Raw genomic sequence first — 21285 nt, 5'->3', positions numbered from 1 at the left:
CTATTGACACTAGAAAAAACTGAATCTCTCTCTCCAGGCTGGAGGGGGTAGAGCTGCCAGGAGAGGAGCTAACAGCTTTTACTAGTGTCAACGCCTCCTAGAGGACATAGCTATACCCACGGTTTCTGTGTCCACCAATGAATATGGGCGAGAAAAAAGGTGTGACAATGGATGGCCCACTGCATGGCTTAAGGGAGTGGAAAAAGATAGTTGGCGACTAGACCATTGCATATTACCATTACATATTATACAAACAGATCTATTAATGACAAACTATATTTTTATGAGGAAAATTAGGAGGAAAACTGATTAAAAATAAAAAACACAACAAATAAAGTACTAAAAGTAGCAATTTTTATTTTTGAGTTAAAATTATTTACAAAAAACCCAAAGACATACTTCATGAAACTGGTACAAACTTGATTTTATTTTCCTGCCGTAGGCTTTTGCTCCAAAGATCACAGCTGAGAAATACTGTATAAAATAAAAATAGGATTGGATTCAGAAAAGTACTTTACCATTCTAGTCTCCAATGGCTTATATTTACAGAAATATATACATAGTGGAAAAAAGTTACTTTAAAAATTTAAATTTGCAATTAGGATTCAAGTACCCTTAAAGCAAAATCTTTGATGGGGATTTTCAGCAAACCAAGGTACTGTAATTAAAGTGGCTCCTGGCTGAAACCTACTAGTAAGAGACTGCAACTAGCATAAGTCACTAACATGCCAGAGCACATCCTAAGAACCAGAATAGAATTAAAGAGAACTAAGCAAGCATTAAGTGAGCAGAAACCCAGCTGGCAAGCCTTAAGTTTTAGTCGACATGTGCAGTGTTAACGCACTGCTAATGCATCCGAAAACCATGCAGTTTTACGGGTGAAACAGCTTTGATAATTTAGCCATTTATGAACTTAAAAACCGCAGTGTACGCACAGTTGTTTTAAGACACATCACAGCCATGTCAAGGCTACCTGTGTGGCCTCACCTTTAGACTTCATTGGACATGCCCATATCCATATTTTCATCTGCGAAGAATTGATCCACAAAATATAAATACCTTTCCTGCGCATTCAGTACTTTTCTCACTTCCATCAATTGAAAGGCTATTCTTGTCTTCAATACTGACAAGAATAGGACACGTTCTATAATTTGTAGAATGGCCATATGGATCTGCCAAAAAATACGGATGTGTACATGGCAACATAGAAATTGTCACTGTGCTATCCACACAAAAAAAAAGAAAATGCAGATAGCACAGATAAAAATAGTCATGTAGATAAGGCCTTAGAAAAAGACGAGCTCAACTTTTTTTTATATGCATGGTTAATACAAGGGGCTCTCTGCCTGTTAAAGGGGTCGAGTAGCCAGTACAGGATAGGTCACCAATATCTGACCGGCGGGGGTTCGACACCCTCACCGATAAGCTGTTTAAAGAGGAGACTGCTCTCGTACAAGTGCTACTTCCTCTTCAAGATTACAATGTGCATCTCGCTTGGCGTGTAATTACAAATGCTTGTTTGAGTCATGTGAATGGAACAAGCACTTGTAATTACACTGCACCGCATAGACATCTGAGCCAATGTGCAGTGTAATCTTAAAGCGGAAGCAGCACTTTTACGAGTGCCGCCTTCTCTTTAAAGAGCCAATAGGCAGAAGTGCCGCGTCTCGGACCCCCACCCCTGAGGATAGGTCATCAATATGTATTGGCTGCAAAATGCCTTTAAATTACGACAAGTGAATACTATAGTAAAAACATGGAATTTGGTCTAAATCAGAACCTGTTAAGTTATATAACCTACAAATATAAGTCTTGTAACAACCAAGGTGTTAAGACAATGCACCTCTGATGAGATATTCAATAATATACATATAACTTGAGATGAAAATAGTGAAGACTAAGTGTAATTTGTGGAATATGAAAAAAGTGACCAGAAGAAAAAAAAAAAAAAAGTAAGAGTAGGTTCACAGTTTCAGTTTTCAGTTCTCCTGATCAATCAGGAGAAAAAAAAAAAACATTCATTTAAGTCAATTCTGTCTGAGATCTGTTATTTTGACATGAGAGAAAATCCTCCACAAAGGACTTTCTTCCCTGACAAAAAGAACAGATCTCAGATGCAACTGACTAAAATGGATGTGAAATGAGCACAACGGATGTTTAAAAAAAAAAAAAAAGGACCTTTTTTGTTCGTCTCACAGATCAGAAGAACCGAAAACTAGACTGTGATGTGAACCTAAACAGTTGAAGAATCTTTTATGTTAAGGGTCAGACATCTGTGCTGCAACTACAGAAATTTGATGAAGAACCTAACAAAAACTCGGATAAAATTTGGTGGCGAATAGTATTCAGTGTTGCATGATTAAAATGGCTCCTGTCCTGTAGCTGAATACTCAAAACACTACCGTAATTATATACATTTCTACAATTAAAGGGAACCTATAACGTTGCTCAGTCTGAGGGCAGCAAAAGGAGCAGAATGATGTTGGAAAGGATTCAGCAAAACCTGTATTTTATTCATTTAAATGCTTGTTCATTCGATGCTTAGGAGTCCAGTGGGTGGGTCATCCATGACTGGGATCAGTGTGCATAGAGGTTGCTGTAAATCATGAGTAGAACCCTCCCACAGGACTCCTAACGCCAGTGCGGACAGGAACGTTAATACAAATTATATTAAGGGTAACTGAAAGCAGTGAAGATTTGAAAACGCACAAATCTATTTTTTGCAGTTTTTCAAGTGGATTTTCAGTGTTCTTTAAAAACCCCATTGAAGTCTATGGGGAAAACCATAATAAACTAACCACAATGCCACACAAATAATTGACATGCTGCAGATTTTAAAAGTTGCAACCTAGGTCATAGAATACGCACCACGTACATGAGATTTGTAAAATCTAATTAACTTTGCTGGTACTGTACTATGCTACGAGAAAATGCAAAAAAAATCAGTGTGGAAAAAACTTGCCTAATCCCCACTGTAGAAAGGTATCTTATATAGATTTTGTAGAAAAGATTATCCTTCTGCTCAGCTCCTTCTCTGTAACAAATGACCTCAGATCAGACTGCATATTTAACGTTAGTCACTTTAAATGTAGTACCCGTTTCTTCAAAGTATGAATAGAAACAACCTTCTCAAGCAGCAATGAAGATTCATTTTTTTCCAGAAGCAGCGTTATTGGCCATGAGTAGAGATAAGCGAATTTCCGCTTCTGAAATTCGTTCACGCCTCGTTTGGTGATAAAAGGTGAATTGCGTTATGAATTCCGTCACCACGGACCATAACGCAATTCTATGACGGAATGCCTTTAGAGGCATTCTGTTATTCATTCCGTCATAAAAGAAGTCTATGGCCTGCAAAACGATTCCGTCTTGTCTCAGTTATGCAGGAGAGGACTCCCCTGCATAACACAAACTGGACGGATGCGTTTTGCAGCTCATAGACTTCGATTATGACTGAATGAATAACACAATTCAACTTTTACCACGAAACGAAGTGCGAACAAATTTCAAAATATGAAATTCGCTCATCTCTAGCCATGAGCCTTGTCTGGTAATGCATCTGAGCCCTTTCAAGTGCTCCAGATGAAAGTTTAACTGTACCTACATATGAATAATATAGGATGTTTTTTATTTATTTCTTTTTAAGAAAAGTTAACGCTCACCTTAAAAAAAAAAAAAAAAAAAACGATGCTCCCTAGGTCCTCAATGGTATTCATTTCCTGGAAAATGACTGGTCAGTCAATTACTACTGCCAATGATTGGCAGGGTGGTAATTTCCTCTGTGAAGAGGAACTAGGAAGTAGAGAGCAGTGGGAACCAGGAAGTGTGAAAAGGAGCACAAGGGATCAGAAGGGGAGACTTTTTAATAGCATTTTTTGGCCCTTTTAAGAATAATTTTATCATCCAGACAACCTCTTTAAGCTTCAGATACAAAAGCAAAACTCAGCTCTATAATTATAGACTTCAGGTGCGGTAGTCAGTCTATGCACGGACAATGCTTTAGTGTGCCTGTATATCCAATAAATGATTCATCCAGCATGAATAAAAGCTTCCCCTTTATTAAACCATATTAAAACTCCATCAGACACCACCAGTTTCCACTTAACTGCTGACATGTTTGACGCACACTGCGTCCTTAGTCATGGCGCCATGACTAAGGACGCAGTGTATGTCTGAAACCCATTGGCGGTTTGTTAACTGGAAGTGGTGTTAAGTCCAAAGTTGGAGTTATTACGATCTAATAAAGGAGAAGCTTTTATTCATGCTGGACGAATCATTTATTAAACTTTTCTATTCTGTGTGTATACAGCGGTACCTGGACATATGTAGGTCTTCCTCTTCCCACATAATATTATGCCAGAGGGCAACTATCCATTCTTTACTACCAGGTAAAAAGCTACAAAACAAGATTTTACCCAACAGCAATAATAAGTGACCAGAACCTACCGACAAAAACAAAGCTCTCGAAAAATGTGATTGAATCTTCTAGACCAGTGGTGGCGAACCTATGGCACGGGTGCCAGAGGCGGCACTCAGAGCCCTCTCTGTGGGCACCCACACCCTGGAAAAAGTCTACAGTGTACCAATATGCCTCAGACATTTCCTGCCATTCATCAGCGCAGGGCGCACTATGAACAGCACAGGCAGTGCACTGTATGCAGGCAGGCTATTATATCTAAATGATAAAGTACATGGAAGATATACTATATTGGACTGTAGTATTCAGGGTAAATTGCCGTGTTGGCACTTGGCGATAAATAAGTGGGTTTTGGGTTACAGTTTGGGCACTTAGTCTCGAAAAGGTTCACCATCACTGTTCTAGACTATCAGAATTTAGTTATGGAATCAACGCCAAAAAACATGACACCCTGAATACGTTCCATATGCAACGGAATAAAACTGGAATAATGGATACTGCAGATTATAAAAACAACAGCATATTCATTACTGTCATGGATTAAAAACGGAACAACTGCAGAGTTTAGCCCATTGTGATCTGATGGAACATTTGTGACAAAATTTCAGCCTTAGATTTCTGCTGCAAATTGTTTGAAAAAAAATCCACATAGCATTTGTCTGTAGCAAAGCCAACAAGAGTAAGGCTACTTTCACACTAGCGTTTTTGCATATCTTTAACATTGCCAAGACGGATCCGTCATTAACTCCACTGAAAGTCAATGGTGGACGGATCAGTTTTCTATTGTGGCAGATTGTGTCAGAGAAAACGGATCTGTCCCCATTGTCTTGCATTGGGGTTAAGTCGGATCCGTCTTGCATCCGCATCCCAGGACGGAAAGCAAAATACAACATGTTACGGTTTGCTCTCCGGTCTGGGAACGCAACTAAACAGAACGGAATGCATTTTGGAGCATTCCATTCTGTTCAGTTTTGTCCCCATTGATAATGAATGGGGAAAAAAACTGAAGCTTTTTTTCCCCGGTATTAGGCCCCTATGATGGATCTCAATACTGGAAAACTTAAACGCTAGTGTGAAAGTAGCCTTGGTGTTATGTCCAGTGTCCTTCAGTGACTGTGCACAAATGACATTACTGCCCCTTCATGCCTTGCACTAGCTATAAAAAGGTTATAACCCACAACAGTGCCCTCCAATCTGGGCTGCCCAACTATTTTAATACCATAACAGGAAGCAAGTGCCTGACAGTGAGTTATAGTACAAGAGTTGGAAAGCCACAGGTTGGAAACAAATAGCCTACATGAGATAAGACACCCTCCATTTTAAGAGTAAAGCTCAACTCGCATGGAATTATTAGGACTCACAGACCCACATATAAAAGGTTTTTCCATCTTCAGAATTTGATCCAATCCAATTTTAGGCACAAATACACCAGTCTTTCACTGGTCACAACAGTAACATAAAAGCTGGCCTTGTTGCTCAGAGCAACCAATCAGATCTCAGCTTTATTTGTAAACTACTTTGGAAATATTAAAGCTGCACTGTGACTGGTTGCTATGGCCAACAAATCCAGTTTCTGTTACACTATTTGGACAAATGAGTCGCAATTTATATGACCATACAATTGTTTACTCGGGAATCAGAAGGCAGGTCAAATAATGGAAAGCATGGAATGACAGTCAAAACAACTTCTTACTTAAAAAAAAAAAAAAAAAAAACTATAATGCAGACATTTCAGGTGTCTGACATCCACACAACCATGACTGGTGCATCAGACACCAAAATAACAGAGCTTGGAAAAGTAGGTGTATTAGGGTGGGTTCAAGCCAGAAGTGGGTCCAGCAGTAAGGAGAACTTTTTCCTTTATAGTTTAAAATTCCCTTCCAACCCACTTTTGCTTTGGCTCACAAAATCTGCTACAAAATCCTGCATGAACTAACACTCCAGTGCCAGGGCTCTTTCACAGGAGCGGATCCCGTGCGGGTAATCCGCTACATTAAAGAGAGCCAAGCCCCGCTCTGGACAGCAGAGACACGGAGCATTAACATGATTGATAATGCTCTGTGCCTGTGATCTCTTTACTGCAAAATCATGGTGACAACTTTATCACCGTGATTTTGTAGTAAATAAAATAAAAATCAGAGCATTATCAAATCATGTTAATGCTCCGTGTCTCTGCTGTCCGGAACGGGGCTTGGCTCTCTTTCATGTAGCGGATTACCCGCACAGAATCTGCTCGTGTAAAACTGTTCCTAAAAGGATCTTATTGTAGGCTAAACCATATGCTTTTGAGGGTGGGGTGGGTGGGAGACATGGTCCTCAGTTTCAAACACAGTGGCACACATTTATCAGTGCTGTCCAAACGTTCACATTGCTTTTTCTCCCAGTGGAATTATCACAGACACTTAAAATTAAGCTGATGGCCGCCTAGTTTCTGCCTCCCATTCTTTTCAAAGGGCAGCAGAGCTGTATGGATCAGCCTTGCTGAGAAGGAAAATGTCCCTCCCCAGCATGGTTGCAGCTTTAAACTGCTGTGGCGCCCGAAAGAATTTCAGCAAGGTGTCCACACCAAAATTCTACTGGGAACAAATACCCAGTGTGAACAGCCCCTAAGAGGAGACCTGGTCTTGTTGCCCATAGCAACTAACCCCAGGTCTGCTATTTTTTCGTCAACATTCCAGAAAAATAAAAGCTGCGCTGTGATTGAATGCTATAGGCAAACAAGGCCAGTTTTACTCCGACAGCTTTGATCAATGAAGCCAGTATTTTCAGCCCATGAGATTTTAAAATACCAAAAGCTCTACAATGGTAGATGAGACAATTGTTACAATGGAAAACACAAGTTAAGTCCATTTAAAGGCTACCTAAGCCTTTATTGAAAACATGGATGGTGCAGCAGCTCTTCTCCTAAACCTTTATTGAAAGCACGAATGTTGCACCTTTGACTTGAGATGGCTCTCTTCTGACAGCAGAGTGCAGTACGGATCCCATATACTTTCAAAATAGCAGAGCGGATGCAAGCTGGAGCTGCAGAGCGCCCAGAAAAGGACCATTTTACCTTCTGTGCGTTGAGTAAAGGTTTAGGTACTCTAAAGTGAGCGTCTCAACATAGAATTCAGAGCAATCTGGAGGCAGAATGTTCTAGAGCAGGAGAGTGAGCAGATCAGCACAGTTTTGTTAAAAAAAAAAGATTCAGTAAAACTTGTAATTTATTTAAACCTCTACTTTTTCTGAACCACTCTAAGTACAACTATCAGCCACTGACAGATCTCTGTATATCGCTGATAACACCTCCCCTGGGTACAAAGTGTAACCTCATTATTTTGTAATCTGTAGGGGCAGTGATACTGACCACTTTTGTAGTATACTTTAATTACTGAAATTGTACATTTCTATTAGAGAAATAGCTGTAAAGTGGTCCACTTTGTGCCTTACCAACGCTCCCTGTCTGTCTCCTCAAACATATATACACATACATATATGTGTATATACAGGAGAGACAGTGGAGCGCATCTCCACAGTTAACTGAACAAGACCGGGAGCATTGCTAAGGCACAAAATGGGCAACTTTTGAGCCCATTTTTAATAGAAACGAACCATTCCAATAATGAAAGTACATTACAAAAATGGTCAGCATCACTGCCCCTACACATTACAAAAAAAATGCAGGAGGTGTCCTGCAGATTGCACTGTGGTGACAGGTTCCCTTTACATGGTTTTCCAGGATTTTCCTTTGCTTCAAGTGGACATGGCTGAACTGCTGGATCCTGTCCAGACCCCTTGATGAGCAATGAAGGTGCTGCTTTGTTTTGCAGATCACCGCGGCTGAAGGGCTACACCAAGGACAAGCCATCAGTCTAGAATGCACTATATGACCTATTCCTGACAGCTGTAACACCTGAAAGCCAAATGGTTCTGCTCATCGTGTCATAGCATGCACCCTGCTGTATTGTGGGTATCTGAAATGGGACTTCTAAAAGACGGAGCTAACAATTTTATTTGCAACGGTATCTTAGCAAGGATAATACTAAGCAATCTCGACAACTAGTCAAAGACAATCTTGTATGCCAGCTCCCAAATTGGATGTTAACCTCTTGGAGATACGGGGCTACCCTTGATGTCACTTCTAATGTCTATGGCAAGCTTAAGGGCCATGCAGATAATTTCTGTTCAGGCTAGTGTCACACTAGAGCGAAAACATGCCGTCAGGCTGTTCAAGTAGAGGAACAGCCTGCTGGAGTTCATCACAGCCGACATAGCCAAAAACTGCCAGAGCAGCACCTGGCCCCATTGTGTATAATTTTTCCGGTATTCGAGCAGAGATTTAGCCAGACAAATACCGCTGCAAGCAACAATTTTTGCCCGGTAGAATCCCGGCACTAATGCAATGGATACAATGGACTCTGTTCTACAGGAACAGCCTGCCGGAACGGTTTGGCGCAAGTGTGAAACTAGCCTTACGTCACTGGTGGAGACATGCTAATTAGATTGTTCTGCAGCAAAATGTTCCAACATTTTCTTATGTACTATAATAATGCTGCCAATGTTGCTTGTGGTTAACATAAAAATTCCTCAAAGAATTAAGCTTCACCATTCTTTACAATGTTCTAACCATACAAGTAAATTCTTGAAGTTAAGAGTCTTAAATTAGGGTCCTCAGAATAATATTACTTCATTGATCGCCCAGACTTTTGACTGATGAACTACTCAACATCTGGGCCTGTTTATGTACAAATGAACCAAGCTATAGCCTGCAAATAAAATGTGAGTGAAATAATTCCAACACCTATATAAAGCCACTCTTTGGAAAGTTAGAATTGCCTTGTGACATCCCCTACAAATGAAAATCATATACAACCTTCCCTTACTCTTGTTTTGTGAAGAGTATCATCGTGGGCAAGAGTGCAATATTAGCCGATTCTATACAGTCTGAAAATTAATATATCTTATTAACATTTTCACATAAATATTGCTAAGAAACTCCAACTAATGATTTTTTTTTATTTTTTATTTTTTACACAAAACCTTAAACTACCTACATTGTCTCTCTTCCTTGGACAAAAGGCAGAGATGCAGTTTGGCTGTTAACTATATGGCTTAAGAAAGATCTCCTTGTTACAGTCATTCTTGTATGATCAGGGGTACCCTGGTAGAGGAAATGGAGTCTGGGATTATGTATACAGATGAAAGCTCTAAGTTCGCCTCAAACGTTCAACCTAACATAAATGATCCTCATGCATCTTAAGGAGGCTATCAAAGAGCTCCCTTGCTTTGAGCTTTACTGGACTTTATTAAGGAGTGGCATGAATAGGTCCAACACCAAGGCTTGAATTTATTGTGAAGAGCGTCCAGTGTTTATGCAGGTTGACAATAAATTTGCAATATGAATCTATCTAAAATGTGTGAAAAACCTGTGTGTTTCAGCCAAATGTAAGAGTCACAAAATGCATCCAGGACCCTTAAACGCAGCTGAAGGCATTTTTTTCCTTGCCACACAAAGCTTTGCAGGTTATTGTGGCTAACACATAGTAACAAGGAAAAAAATACTCCCTGAAAGTAAAGTAAGGGCACAAGCCTTCTCGTTTATATTAGTCCAAGATGACACCTGAGATGGACCACCTGAAAATATAAAAATAGATCCCCACCAAGTTCATTCTGTACAACTGAGCTATTGACATACGTATATCTTAACTAGCGGTCAGGCCGAGCCAACCCTTGCCCCTTCCGTTCCAACTACTTTGAAATTTGGTGCTGCACAGCTTTACAAATTTGACAACAGAACTGCTTTGAAGGTATTCATAAATCTTAAATTAAAGAATAAATGGGGTGGGGAGTCTAGGTGGATATATACAAAAAAATACATTTTTGGAACAAAGTGTTATGATTGGAAGCATCTAGTACAAAAGAGTAAGCAAAATAGCCAAGAAAGAAAATCTGTTTACAGTATCCTAAAAAGTTTTACATAACTCTTAACATTTTGGAAGCATTGAACGCCTATTACAAAGCAAAAAAAGAAACATGAAAACAAGAGGGGGGAAAAAAAAGAAAAAAAAAGGAAAAGCAGCCTTCCGTCCAGAAAGAAACGGCTCAAGCGTTGTTTGGACTCACACCAGCTGAGATATTGTTGTACCTGGCTGCCAAGTTATGCAGAACTTCAACAGTAGAACAGCAGTTGCACGATCAGCAGCAAATAATTATTTGCAAGTTTACATTTCTTTTAACTGGCCGTTACCAAACCTATCGAGAGGAAATAAATAGAAAACCCCCAATTCCATTCTATACTGATCTCCAATACTGCAGTGATTAAAACAGCCAGGCCTGATTCATCTACAGAACCTCTGGTCCTTATATTTCTTATCCCACGTGTGTTCGGCTGTAATCTGGTTGAAGTGGCAAACTGCAGCTCAACAAGATGGCTAAAAGGGAGTCCTGTTTGCCTTTTCAATGTAAGTCGCACAGAAAATTGCGCTCAGTGCATCTTCATGGACTCTTATACATGACTTTCCTTCCACAGAAGGAGTTTATCCAGCAGTAATAAGTCTGTCAATGTAGATACCTAGCAGTGTTCCAAATACTCAATGACTCTGGAGATTGACTTCTGCCCTGTTGTTCCCACTGCACACTAAAAGACACAAAGGGAAAAAAAACAAAAACAATTGAAATATCATATTTAATAGAGAACACCGTAAGAAAAACCCCTAATACCAATTGTTATTTTTTTAGCTATCCAGTCTTGATTTTGCAGCTGGACTGAACACTGACCCATTCATTTTAATGGAAACATGCACTACAGCATAGATTTTTTTTTTTTTTCATCGACCATGTATTTATTCAGGAAAAATTGGAACATTTTTCATTCGTTAGTCAAGCAGGACTAAAACAAAGGATTCTTTATAGTAAGAGCAGTGAGACTATGGAACTCTCTGCCTGAGGAGGTGGTGATGGTGAGTACAATAAAGGAATTCAAGAGGAGCCTGGATGTATTTCTGGAGTGTAATAATATTACAGGATATAGCTACTAGAGAGGGGTCGTTGATCCAGGGAGTTATTCAGATTTTTTCCCCCTCTAAATTGAGGAAAATTGTCTTCTACCTCAGTTTTTTTTTGCCTTCCTCTGGATCAACTTGCAGGATAACAGGCCGACCTGGATGGACAGATGTCTTTTTTTAGCTTTATAAATTATGTTACTATGTTAGGACTGGTGCATTAAGGTCAACATGTTAGTGAACAAAAAAAAATAATGCACAGAGACGTCAATCTGTATGCAGCCCATTATCCGCTGTTGGTTTATTCCTCAGTATACATAAAACATTGATGCAATCCGGATGGACAAAAAACAAACAAACAAAAAAACCTTTAATGCAATCTCAGACAAAACTGATCCAATTGAAACATTCAAAATAACGTGTGAAAGAAGCTTTACGCATCTCAGCTGGTAGAAAAATAAAGTTATGGGTGTGCAAAAACGGTTACACAAAGCATTTCTTTTAATTTTATTTCATTGCTTAACCCAGTCTACCCCGGGCCATTTTTTGCAAATCTGACATGTGTCACTTTGTGGTAATAACTTTGGAACACTTTTACTTATCCAAGCCATTCTGAGAATGTTTTCTCGTGACACATTGTACTCCATGATAGTCATATATTTGAGTCAATATATTTCACCTTTATTTATGAAAAAAAATAAAAAAAAATTACAGAAAATTTAGAAAAATTTGCAATTTTCTAAATTTGAATTTATCTGCTTTTAAGGCAGATAGTAATACATCATAAGAGAGTTATTACCTTACATTATTACCATGTGTCACTTTCATGTTTGTATCATGTTGTAAATGTAATTTTATTTTTTAGGATCTTATAAAAGCCCTTTCTCGCTCTTCATTGGGGGACACAGGAACCGTGGGTATAGCTATGTCCTCTAGGAGGCATTGACACTAGATAAAGCTGTTAGCTCCTCCCCTGGCAGCTATACCCCCTCCAGCCTGGAGAGAGAGAGCTTCAGTTTGTGAGAAGCAGTAAGAGAAGCAAACCAACCAAAGAAAAAACAAGGAACACCAACCTTGCCAAAAGACCCAACGGGGTTCAAACCAGCAACTGCCACAACTGTGGTCAACAACAATACTGGGTGGGTGCTGTGTCCCCCAATGAAGAGCAAGAAAGAGATTTTCGTATATAGGTGAACAGGGCACTCAAGGATAGCTGCGACCGTGTATTTTAAGCAAAGATGAGCTTTATTGATAATATAAATATATTTGATGCATAAAACAATCAAGAATGCAGTAGAATAAATAGGTTATTAACAAATAAATATAATGAATATTCGACAGAGCAAAGGCTATTATTCGATTAATCAGCAAATATTCAATAGTCCAATATTGTAAATCTTGGATCCAATGATTGTGAACATCCAAAGACTTGTTTGCAATAAGTCTATTCGTTTTTTACTTTCATATTGAGACAACAGTCATATGCTTTGCAGTTATTCAAATAGTCGCGGCGGCGTCCCGCCAAAGCGACGTGAATGACAGCAACTCACTGCTGAAAAGCTTGCAAGCGAATTAAGTCCATTACCTTTGTATCGACCAAGTGTTCGTCCGAAATAATCACAAGAGCCTTCAAGTGTACTTACTCCCAGGATCTGCCTTTAGAAATTTCTAGCAGTATTCAATCAGGAGATTAAAGCCGGCTCTCTGTTCGGTTATGGTCGATTTAATGGTAAGGTAGGTTTTTCAGTACAAAGATGGGGTTACACCCCATCTTTGTACTGAAAAACCTACCTTACCATTAAATCGACCATAACCGAACAGAGAGCCGGCTTTAATCTCCTGATTGAATACTGCTAGAAATTTCTAAAGGCAGATCCTGGGAGTAAGTACACTTGAAGGCTCTTGTGATTATTTCGGACGAACACTTGGTCGATACAAAGGTAATGGACTTAATTCGCTTGCAAGCTTTTCAGCAGTGAGTTGCTGCCATTCACGTCGCTTTGGCGGGACGCCGCCGCGACTATTTGAATAACTGCAAAGCATATGACTGTTGTCTCAATATGAAAGTAAAAAACGAATAGACTTATTGCAAACAAGTCTTTGGATGTTCACAATCATTGGATCCAAGATTTACAATATTGGACTATTGAATATTTGCTGATTAATCGAATAATAGCCTTTGCTCTGTCGAATATTCATTATATTTATTTGTTAATAACCTATTTATTCTACTGCATTCTTGATTGTTTTATGCATCAAATATATTTATATTATCAATAAAGCTCATCTTTGCTTAAAATACACGGTCGCAGCTATCCTTGAGTGCCCTGTTCACCTACAGTCATGTGAAAAAATTAGGACACCCTTTGAAAGCATGTGGTTTTTTGTAACATTTTTAATAAATGGTTATTTCATCTCCGTTTCAACAATACAGAGAGATTAAAGTAATCCAACTAAACAAAGAAAACTGAAGAAAAGTCTTTTCAAGATCTTCTGTAAATGTCATTCTACAAAAATGCCTATTCTAACTGAGGAAAAAGATAGGACACCCTCACATGTATTCCCTCTTAAATTGGCTCAGATCTCACACAGGTATATCACACCAGGTGCACATAATTAGTAGATCGTTACTCTGCATGTTGAATGAGGCTTGCCCTATTTAAACCTCAGACATTTAGTTTGGTGTGCTCCTGACTGTTGAAGTGAGAGTGAGCACCATGGTGAGAGCAAAAGAGCTGTCAGAGGACTTCAGAAAAAAGATTGTAGCAGCCTATGAGTCTGGGAAGGGATTTAAAAAGATCTCAAAAGATTTTGAAATCAGCCATTCCACTGTCCGGAAGATAGTCTACAAGTGGAGGGCTTTCAAAACAACTGCCAACATGCCCAGGACTGGTCGCCCCAGCAAGTTCACCCCAAGAGCAGACCGCAAGATGCTAAAAGAGGTATCCAAAAACCCTAAAGTGTCATCTCGAGAACTACAGCAGGCTCTGGCTACTGTTGATGTAGAAGTACATGCCTCTACAATCAGAAAGAGACTGTACAAGTTTAACTTGCATGGGAGGTGTGCAAGGAGGAAACCTTTGCTTTCCAAGAGAAACATCGAGGCCAGACTGACATTTGCCAGCGATAAAGTTGACAAAGACCAGGACTTCTGGAATAATGTTCTTTGGACAGATGAGTCCAAAATTGAATTATTTGGACACAACAGCAGAGGACATGTTTGGCGTAAACCAAACACAGCATTCCAAGAAAAGAACCTCATACCAACTGTGAAGCATGGAGGTGGAAGTGTCATGGTTTGGGGCTGCTTTGCTGCAGCAGGACCTGGTCAGCTCACCATCATAGAATCCACGATGAATTCTACTGTGTATCAGAAGGTGCTTGAAGAACATGTGAGACCATCAGTTAGAAAATTAAAGCTGAAGCGGAACTGGACCATGCAACATGACAATGACCCAAAACATACTAGTAAATCAACCAAAGATTGGCTGAAAAAGAAGAAATGGAGAGTCCTGGAATGGCCAAGTCAAAGTCCAGATTTAAATCCCATTGAGAGGCTGTGGGGTGACTTGAAAAGGGCTGTACGTGCAAGAAACCCCTCAAACATCTCACAGCTGAAAAAGTTCTGCATTGAGGAGTGGGGTAAAATTTCCTCAGACCGATGTCGAAGACTGGTAGATGGCTACAAGAACCATCTCACTGCAGTTATTTCAGCCAAAGGAGGTAACACTCGCTATTAGGGGCAAGGGTGTCCTATCTTTTTCCTCAGTTAGAATAGGCATTTTTGTAGAATGACATTTACAGAAGATCTTGAAAAGACTTTTCTTCAGTTTTCTTTGTTTAGTCGGATTACTTTAATCTCTCTGTATTGTTGAAACGGAGATGAAATAACCATTTATTAAAAATGTTACAAAAAACCACATGCTTTCAAAGGGTGTCCTAATTTTTTCACAAGACTGTATATACGTATATGCTTTTCTAAATTGAGTGAGTGGCCTCAATTTACAGGAGCACCTGGTGTCGTTTGAGTGTTCTTAGTGCGACATCTTACTCAATTTTACAAGAAAGAGATTTTACTGGTAAGTTATACAAAAATCTACTTTTCTCGCCCATATTCATTGGGGGACACAGGAACTGTGGGACGTCCATAAGCAGTCCACGGGAGGGAAAAACCACAGACCAATGGAAGCAAGCATCCCTGCAGGCATCTAAGAAACTGCCGCCTGCAAGACCATGCGGCCCAAGGCAGCGTCCGCCGATGTATAAGTATACACCTTGTAAAATTTTGTGAATGTGTGTAAGGAGGACCAAGTAGCCGCCTTACACAACTGTGCAGCCGAAGAGCGATTCCTCCAAGCCAAAGATGTGCCCACCACTCTGGTGGAGTGAGCCGTGACAACTAAGGGCAGAACCCTGCCCCGGGCACGGTATGCTTCAGCAATTGCAGACAATCAAATGTGCGATTGCCACCTTGGAGGCTGCCAATCCCTTGCGAGGACCCTCTGAAATGACAAAAAGGGAGCCCGTACGGCGGAAGGGACAGGAGGCTGCAAAATAGATCTTCAGAGCTCTGACAAGGTCCAAATGGTGTAACTCCTTTTCCTTAGGGTGTGAAGGAGATGGACACAGTGAGGGAAGGACAATTTCCTCGTTAAATATGCAAGTCAGAGACCACCTTCGGAAGAAAAGGGACAGGCCGGAGAACCACTTTGTCCCTATGAATTTTTTTTAATAGTGTTTATTTATAGGAAGCATTTTAAATTGCAAACTTCTCCAAATCCCAAGGGGATACAGTAAACAGACAACCGGACGACAAGTCCGTACTCCAGTACTTCTACAAGGATCCCTGTACGGGAAACACATCAGAATAACACAGTGGCAATATGTAACAAACAAGAAGGCAGTCCCGTGATACACAATGGCATGTTTACTAGTACCAGACAACCATTCACCCACACATTCATACATCCTGGAGTCCCAGATCCCTGCACATAGATTCAGATAGTGCCCTGCGCACTTAACCATAAGCCCCAAATCTGATCGAATCTATCAGGAGTTCCCCTCGCTACATAAGTGAGTTTGTACATCTGCAGGTCAGCATTTATCAGTTGGATCCAGGAACCAAGGGTAGGGTTCTTTGGTGGTTTCCAATTCAAAAGGATTATTTTCCTCCCATAGAACATGAGTAAACGGAGCAACTTCCTTCCATATTTATTAGGAACTATTTCTGCCACCAAACCAAACAGACAGACTATAGGAGAAAGTATCCCCGGAAGCCCCAACTTCAAGGAGATAAAAATCACAAATCTCACTCCAGTACCCCCGCACAACAGGACAAGTCCATACCATGTGATATAAAGATCCTCTCGGCTCACCACACCTGGAACAAGAAGGGTCTGGGAGCTTACGCATATGATGCAGGCGCACCGGAGTGAGATAAACCCTATGCACCCACTTAAGTTGAATGAGCTGGTCACGAGCACTTTTTACCGTGTTCTTCCAGACAGAGCTCAGTTACTCCAGGTGAGACTCCTCCAGCTCTGGGATATCAACCTTCCAACGCTCGAAAGAGCGACGGATCGGTGAGTCTTGCATTTTCATAATTTCAACATAGAATGATGAGATAGGTTTATAAGGTTGTTTCAACCGAGCCACAGATTCAATGGGGCCACATTTCAAACACAGGGATAAGGATTAGAATTAGGCCTCACAGGCGTGCCTCAGCTCGAGGTACCGATAGAAACATGTATGGGGCAGATTGTATTCCCTGCGAAGGCTCTCGAATGAACAGAAGACCCCATCCACATACAATTGAGTAAGGTACTTCACACACCCTTTTGGGGCCAAAACTCATAGTCCGATAAGTGAAACAGTTCTTGCAACTGCCTGTTGCGCCACAATGGTATATACAGGGACTAAGTAGCACTCCCCTCACCCTCATTGTGCATCACCACGAACTGCTTCCAAGCCATCACGATTCAGTGTAATGCAAGACTGAGGCCACTCCCGCCCGATAAACCATGTTGGCCAATGCCGCCTCTAATACCACTAAAGGATTATTGGCACCCGCCCTAATCCACCAAGAGGCATACACTAATTGGGTAGCCATGTAGTACAAGTACATGTCTGGTAATCTCAAACCCCCTTGATTATATAAGGCTTTCAAAGATTTCCTAGCAATGCGAGGGGACTGGTGTTTCCACAGAAACGGGGGGGGGGGGGGAAATAATCTTATCTAGGGAATCAAAGTGGATATGTGGGATCTTTGTGGGAGCTGCTCTGTAAAGATATAGAAGTTTCGGTAACAGTGCCATTTTTATCATATTTGCTCTACCTATTAATGTCTGTGGCAGATTTTCCCAAGCTTCCAGTTTACGCGTAATATACTCCATGGTGGGCACTATATTAAGCCGATAAAACTGCCTGTGATCTCTGTGAATCCTGATCCCCAAATAGACAAAGCATTTAACTACTCTCAAACATGACAAGGGCATTATATCCTGGGGGTCCATTTCGTCTATTAAGCAGAGACTAGATTTACTCCAGTTAACTCTAAGGCCCGAGTATTTCCCAAAGCCATCTATGGTATCCAATAGTGCTTCCAAGGAAGGACCAGTATCAGCTAGATATACTAGTAGGTCGTCGGCGTAAAGAGAGATCTTTTTCTGTATTCCCGCTATAGACCATCCCTCAATCAGACCCAAACCATTAACTAATTGGGTAAGTGGTTCCATAACTAGGGCAAATAACATAAGTGATAAGGGACACCCCTGTCTAGTACCTCTATGAAGGCCAAAGGGGCATGACAGATACCCATTAAATCTAACCCTTGCCATAGGGGCCTGGTATAGTAATTGTACCCACCTTATGAACGATTGGGGGAAGCCTAGACAGCACAATATCTCCCACATAAAATTCCACTCAACCGAGTCGAATGCCTTCTCATTATCGAGAGAAGCAAACGATCGGGACCTCGCATTGTCATGTGAGACCTGTAAATTGGTAAACAATCTTCTAAGATTAATATCAGTGGTCTTACCCGGCATAAAACCAGATTGATCCGGATCAATCACTGACAAAATTACATCTCTGAGACGTCTAGCGAGAAGTTTAGCTAGGATTTTCGCATCTACATTCAAAAGGGAGATTGGTCTTTAGGAGCTACATTGGTCCGGAGGCTTCCCAGGTTTGTGGATTACCACAATAGTCGCCTCCATGAATGATGGGGGCAATCTGCTGGACTCAAAGGCATAGTTAAGAAGTTTCAACAACCACACACTTTGTTTGTCTATATCTGCCTTGTATCATTCTACCGGGAAACCATCCGGACCAGGAGACTTCCCCACCATCATGCTTTCTATTGCCGTCCTGACTTCCCCTACCTCAATGGGAGCGCCCAGAAAAGATCTGTCTGTGCGGGAAAGAGGTGTAAGCTGGACTTTCTTCAGAAACTCCTGAATATCACTAGCTGTGTAAGGCATTTTAGAGGTATATAGGTCAGAATAATAACAGGCAAATGTAGTACAAATATCACCTGGTTGGGAAAACTGAAATCCCTCCGCATTAGTAATAAGGGCAACCACTGTCTGAGGATTTTCTGTTTTCGCTAAATAAGCCAAAGCTGTCCAATTTTTATCCCCTTCCGAGAACACTACTTGTTTCTGATACAATAGCTTCTTCTGAGTATAATCTAGTAGATGAAGATGATATCTCCTCTGGGCCTCTTCCCAATCTCCTCTGGTCTCAAGGCAAGGATTCTGAGTATAATCTTTTTCTTTGTTAGCCATTTCTTCCTCTAATTTGGTCCTAGTACTTACTAATTCTTTCCTATGCGAGGCAATGGCATGTATAAGTGTGCCGCGCTGCACCGCTTCAAAGGCCTCCCATTCAACAGTAGGATTAGCTGACCTTTCATTGGAAGCCCAATAATCAGTTGCTCCCTCAAGAGCTGCACAGGCCACCGGTAACACCTCCAATCATTTAGCATTTAGACACCACAGCTTATCTGGGGGTGCAAGCGGCATAGCCAAAATCACAAGTAACGGGGCATGGTCAGGGATACTCCGTGGGAGGTAGTCCACCCTAGAGAGCCATGGCAAAAGCTCCCTGCTAACAAACACCAGATCTATATGGGACAGGGTATCAAAAGAAGCAGAGTGACAGGAATATTGATGGTCATTCGGGTGAAGAAATCTCCATCCTTCCGTCAGAGCATGGGCATCGGCCCAATTGACAAGCGACCTATTGTGGGAGGCCTGGGGACGGAGTCTATCTGCAATCGGGTCTAAAACCACATTGTAATCACCCAGCATAATTAGAGGATCAGTCGGCAAAGTCGATACCCTTCCCATAATATCATCCAGTGTATCCATCTCTGAAAAGGAAGAGGGGGGATATATAGGCCCACCACTATGTAGTCTCTTCCCCGCATAGCCGCATGTACAATAACATACCGCCCAGACAAGTCAGTCTGCACCGAATGTAGTTTAAAAGGGATTGATTTAGATACTAGGACAGAGACTCCCCTAGCGTAATTACTATATACCGTGTGGAATGATGAACCCACCCATGGACGCTTTAACACCAACAGTTTTTGGCCTCTTAACCCCTTAAGGACCTAGGACGTACCGGTACGCCCTATTTCCCGAGTCCTTAAGGACCGAGGACGTACCGGTACGTCCTGACTTAAAATCGGAACTCCGGCGCCGCAGGGGTTAATCGGAACGGGATTTCGGCTGAAATCATTCAGCCGGCATCCCGTAACAATGCAGGGGGGGGTCATTTGACCCCCCCGTATCGGCGATCGCAGAAAACCGCAGGTCAATTCAGACCTGCGGTTTTCGGCGTTTCCGGTCCATTCGGGTGTCCTGTGACCCGATGAACCGGAAAAAGACTGCGATCGGTGGCGTAATTATACACCACCTATCGAAGTCCGAGGATTTGGAGAGGCGGTGCTGGCCCTGGTGCTGAATGCCGCTGTCCAGGGTGCTGATTGGTGCAGGGGAGAGAGGCGCGAGATTTAAACTTCCTGCACTCCTCTCTCCCCTCCTCTTCCTGTCCAGCACTCTGACTGTGCAGCATCGTCCAGCACCAGCTCCTGTGTCCCCCTAATCGGAATCCATCACCCTCCTGCACCCATCGCCACCCAGGTAGGTTAGGGTCAGTGAGGGAGAGGCACCGTTAGGCAGGGAAAGAAGGGAAAAGTAAGTTAGAAAAAAAAATAAAAAAAAGTACTTTTATTCCAAACTTCCATCTAACCCTAACCCAGACCCCCCCTGCCACTGTACAACTCTTTTGTACTATCCCGAAGCGCTGGCAGCACAGGGACATTCCTCCAGTTCTATGAGGCAGTCCTCAAGGACCTGATCTTTTCGGACCGGGAAAGAGCAGGCCGGAGTACCTCGGGAATTGGAGGCGCCCGGATCGTCCCTGGCCAACACTTTCCAGGTGTGGTCCCCCATACTGGAAAGAAGGGACGAACCCAAAAAAAGTGCAGAGTGTGTCACAAGAGGGGGATACGGAAGGACACCACTACTCAATGTGACACTTGCCCCGATCATCCGGGCCTCTGCATTATCAATTGCTTCAGGGAGTATCACACTTCCATGGAGTACTAAATTTTTATAATCCTCAACAGTCCACTAGAGAACATAAAACACTATGGCTCTCAGACTTTGGAGACACAGAAACAATTTTTCTTTCCCCAAAAAATATTAGTTTTAGAGCAGGCATCCTCTGCGGCCCTCCAGATGTTGTAAAACTATAACTCCCAGCATGCCCAGACAACCTACAGCCATCAGCAGGGCATGGTGGGAATTGTAGTTTTACAATATCTGGAGGGCCGCAGTTTTAGGATGCCTGCTTAGTGTCTCCAAAGACTGAGAGCCA

At 41.5% G+C, this 21285-nt stretch overlaps 1 protein-coding gene across 1 annotated transcript in view; it reads right to left on the bottom strand.

Annotated features, from left to right (window-relative positions):
- Window positions 1-373: 373 nt before the first annotated feature.
- The window catches only part of WAPL (WAPL cohesin release factor), a 132272-nt gene continuing 111360 nt past the window's right edge, over window positions 374-21285 (bottom strand). Inside the window, exons 19-20 of the mRNA XM_040438857.1 lie at window positions 10968-11033; window positions 374-474 (exon numbers count right to left, since the gene is read on the bottom strand). Of these exons, the coding sequence (XP_040294791.1) occupies window positions 10968-11033 (66 nt within the window). The 3' untranslated portion in view covers window positions 374-474. The remainder of the gene's footprint in view (window positions 475-10967; window positions 11034-21285) is intronic.

Source organism: Bufo bufo, chromosome 6 (assembly GCF_905171765.1).
Source record: "Bufo bufo chromosome 6, aBufBuf1.1, whole genome shotgun sequence".
Lineage (NCBI taxonomy): Eukaryota > Metazoa > Chordata > Amphibia > Anura > Bufonidae > Bufo > Bufo bufo.
The sequence above is the reverse complement of the archived record's forward strand: the minus strand, read 5'-3'. Positions and strand labels throughout refer to the sequence as shown.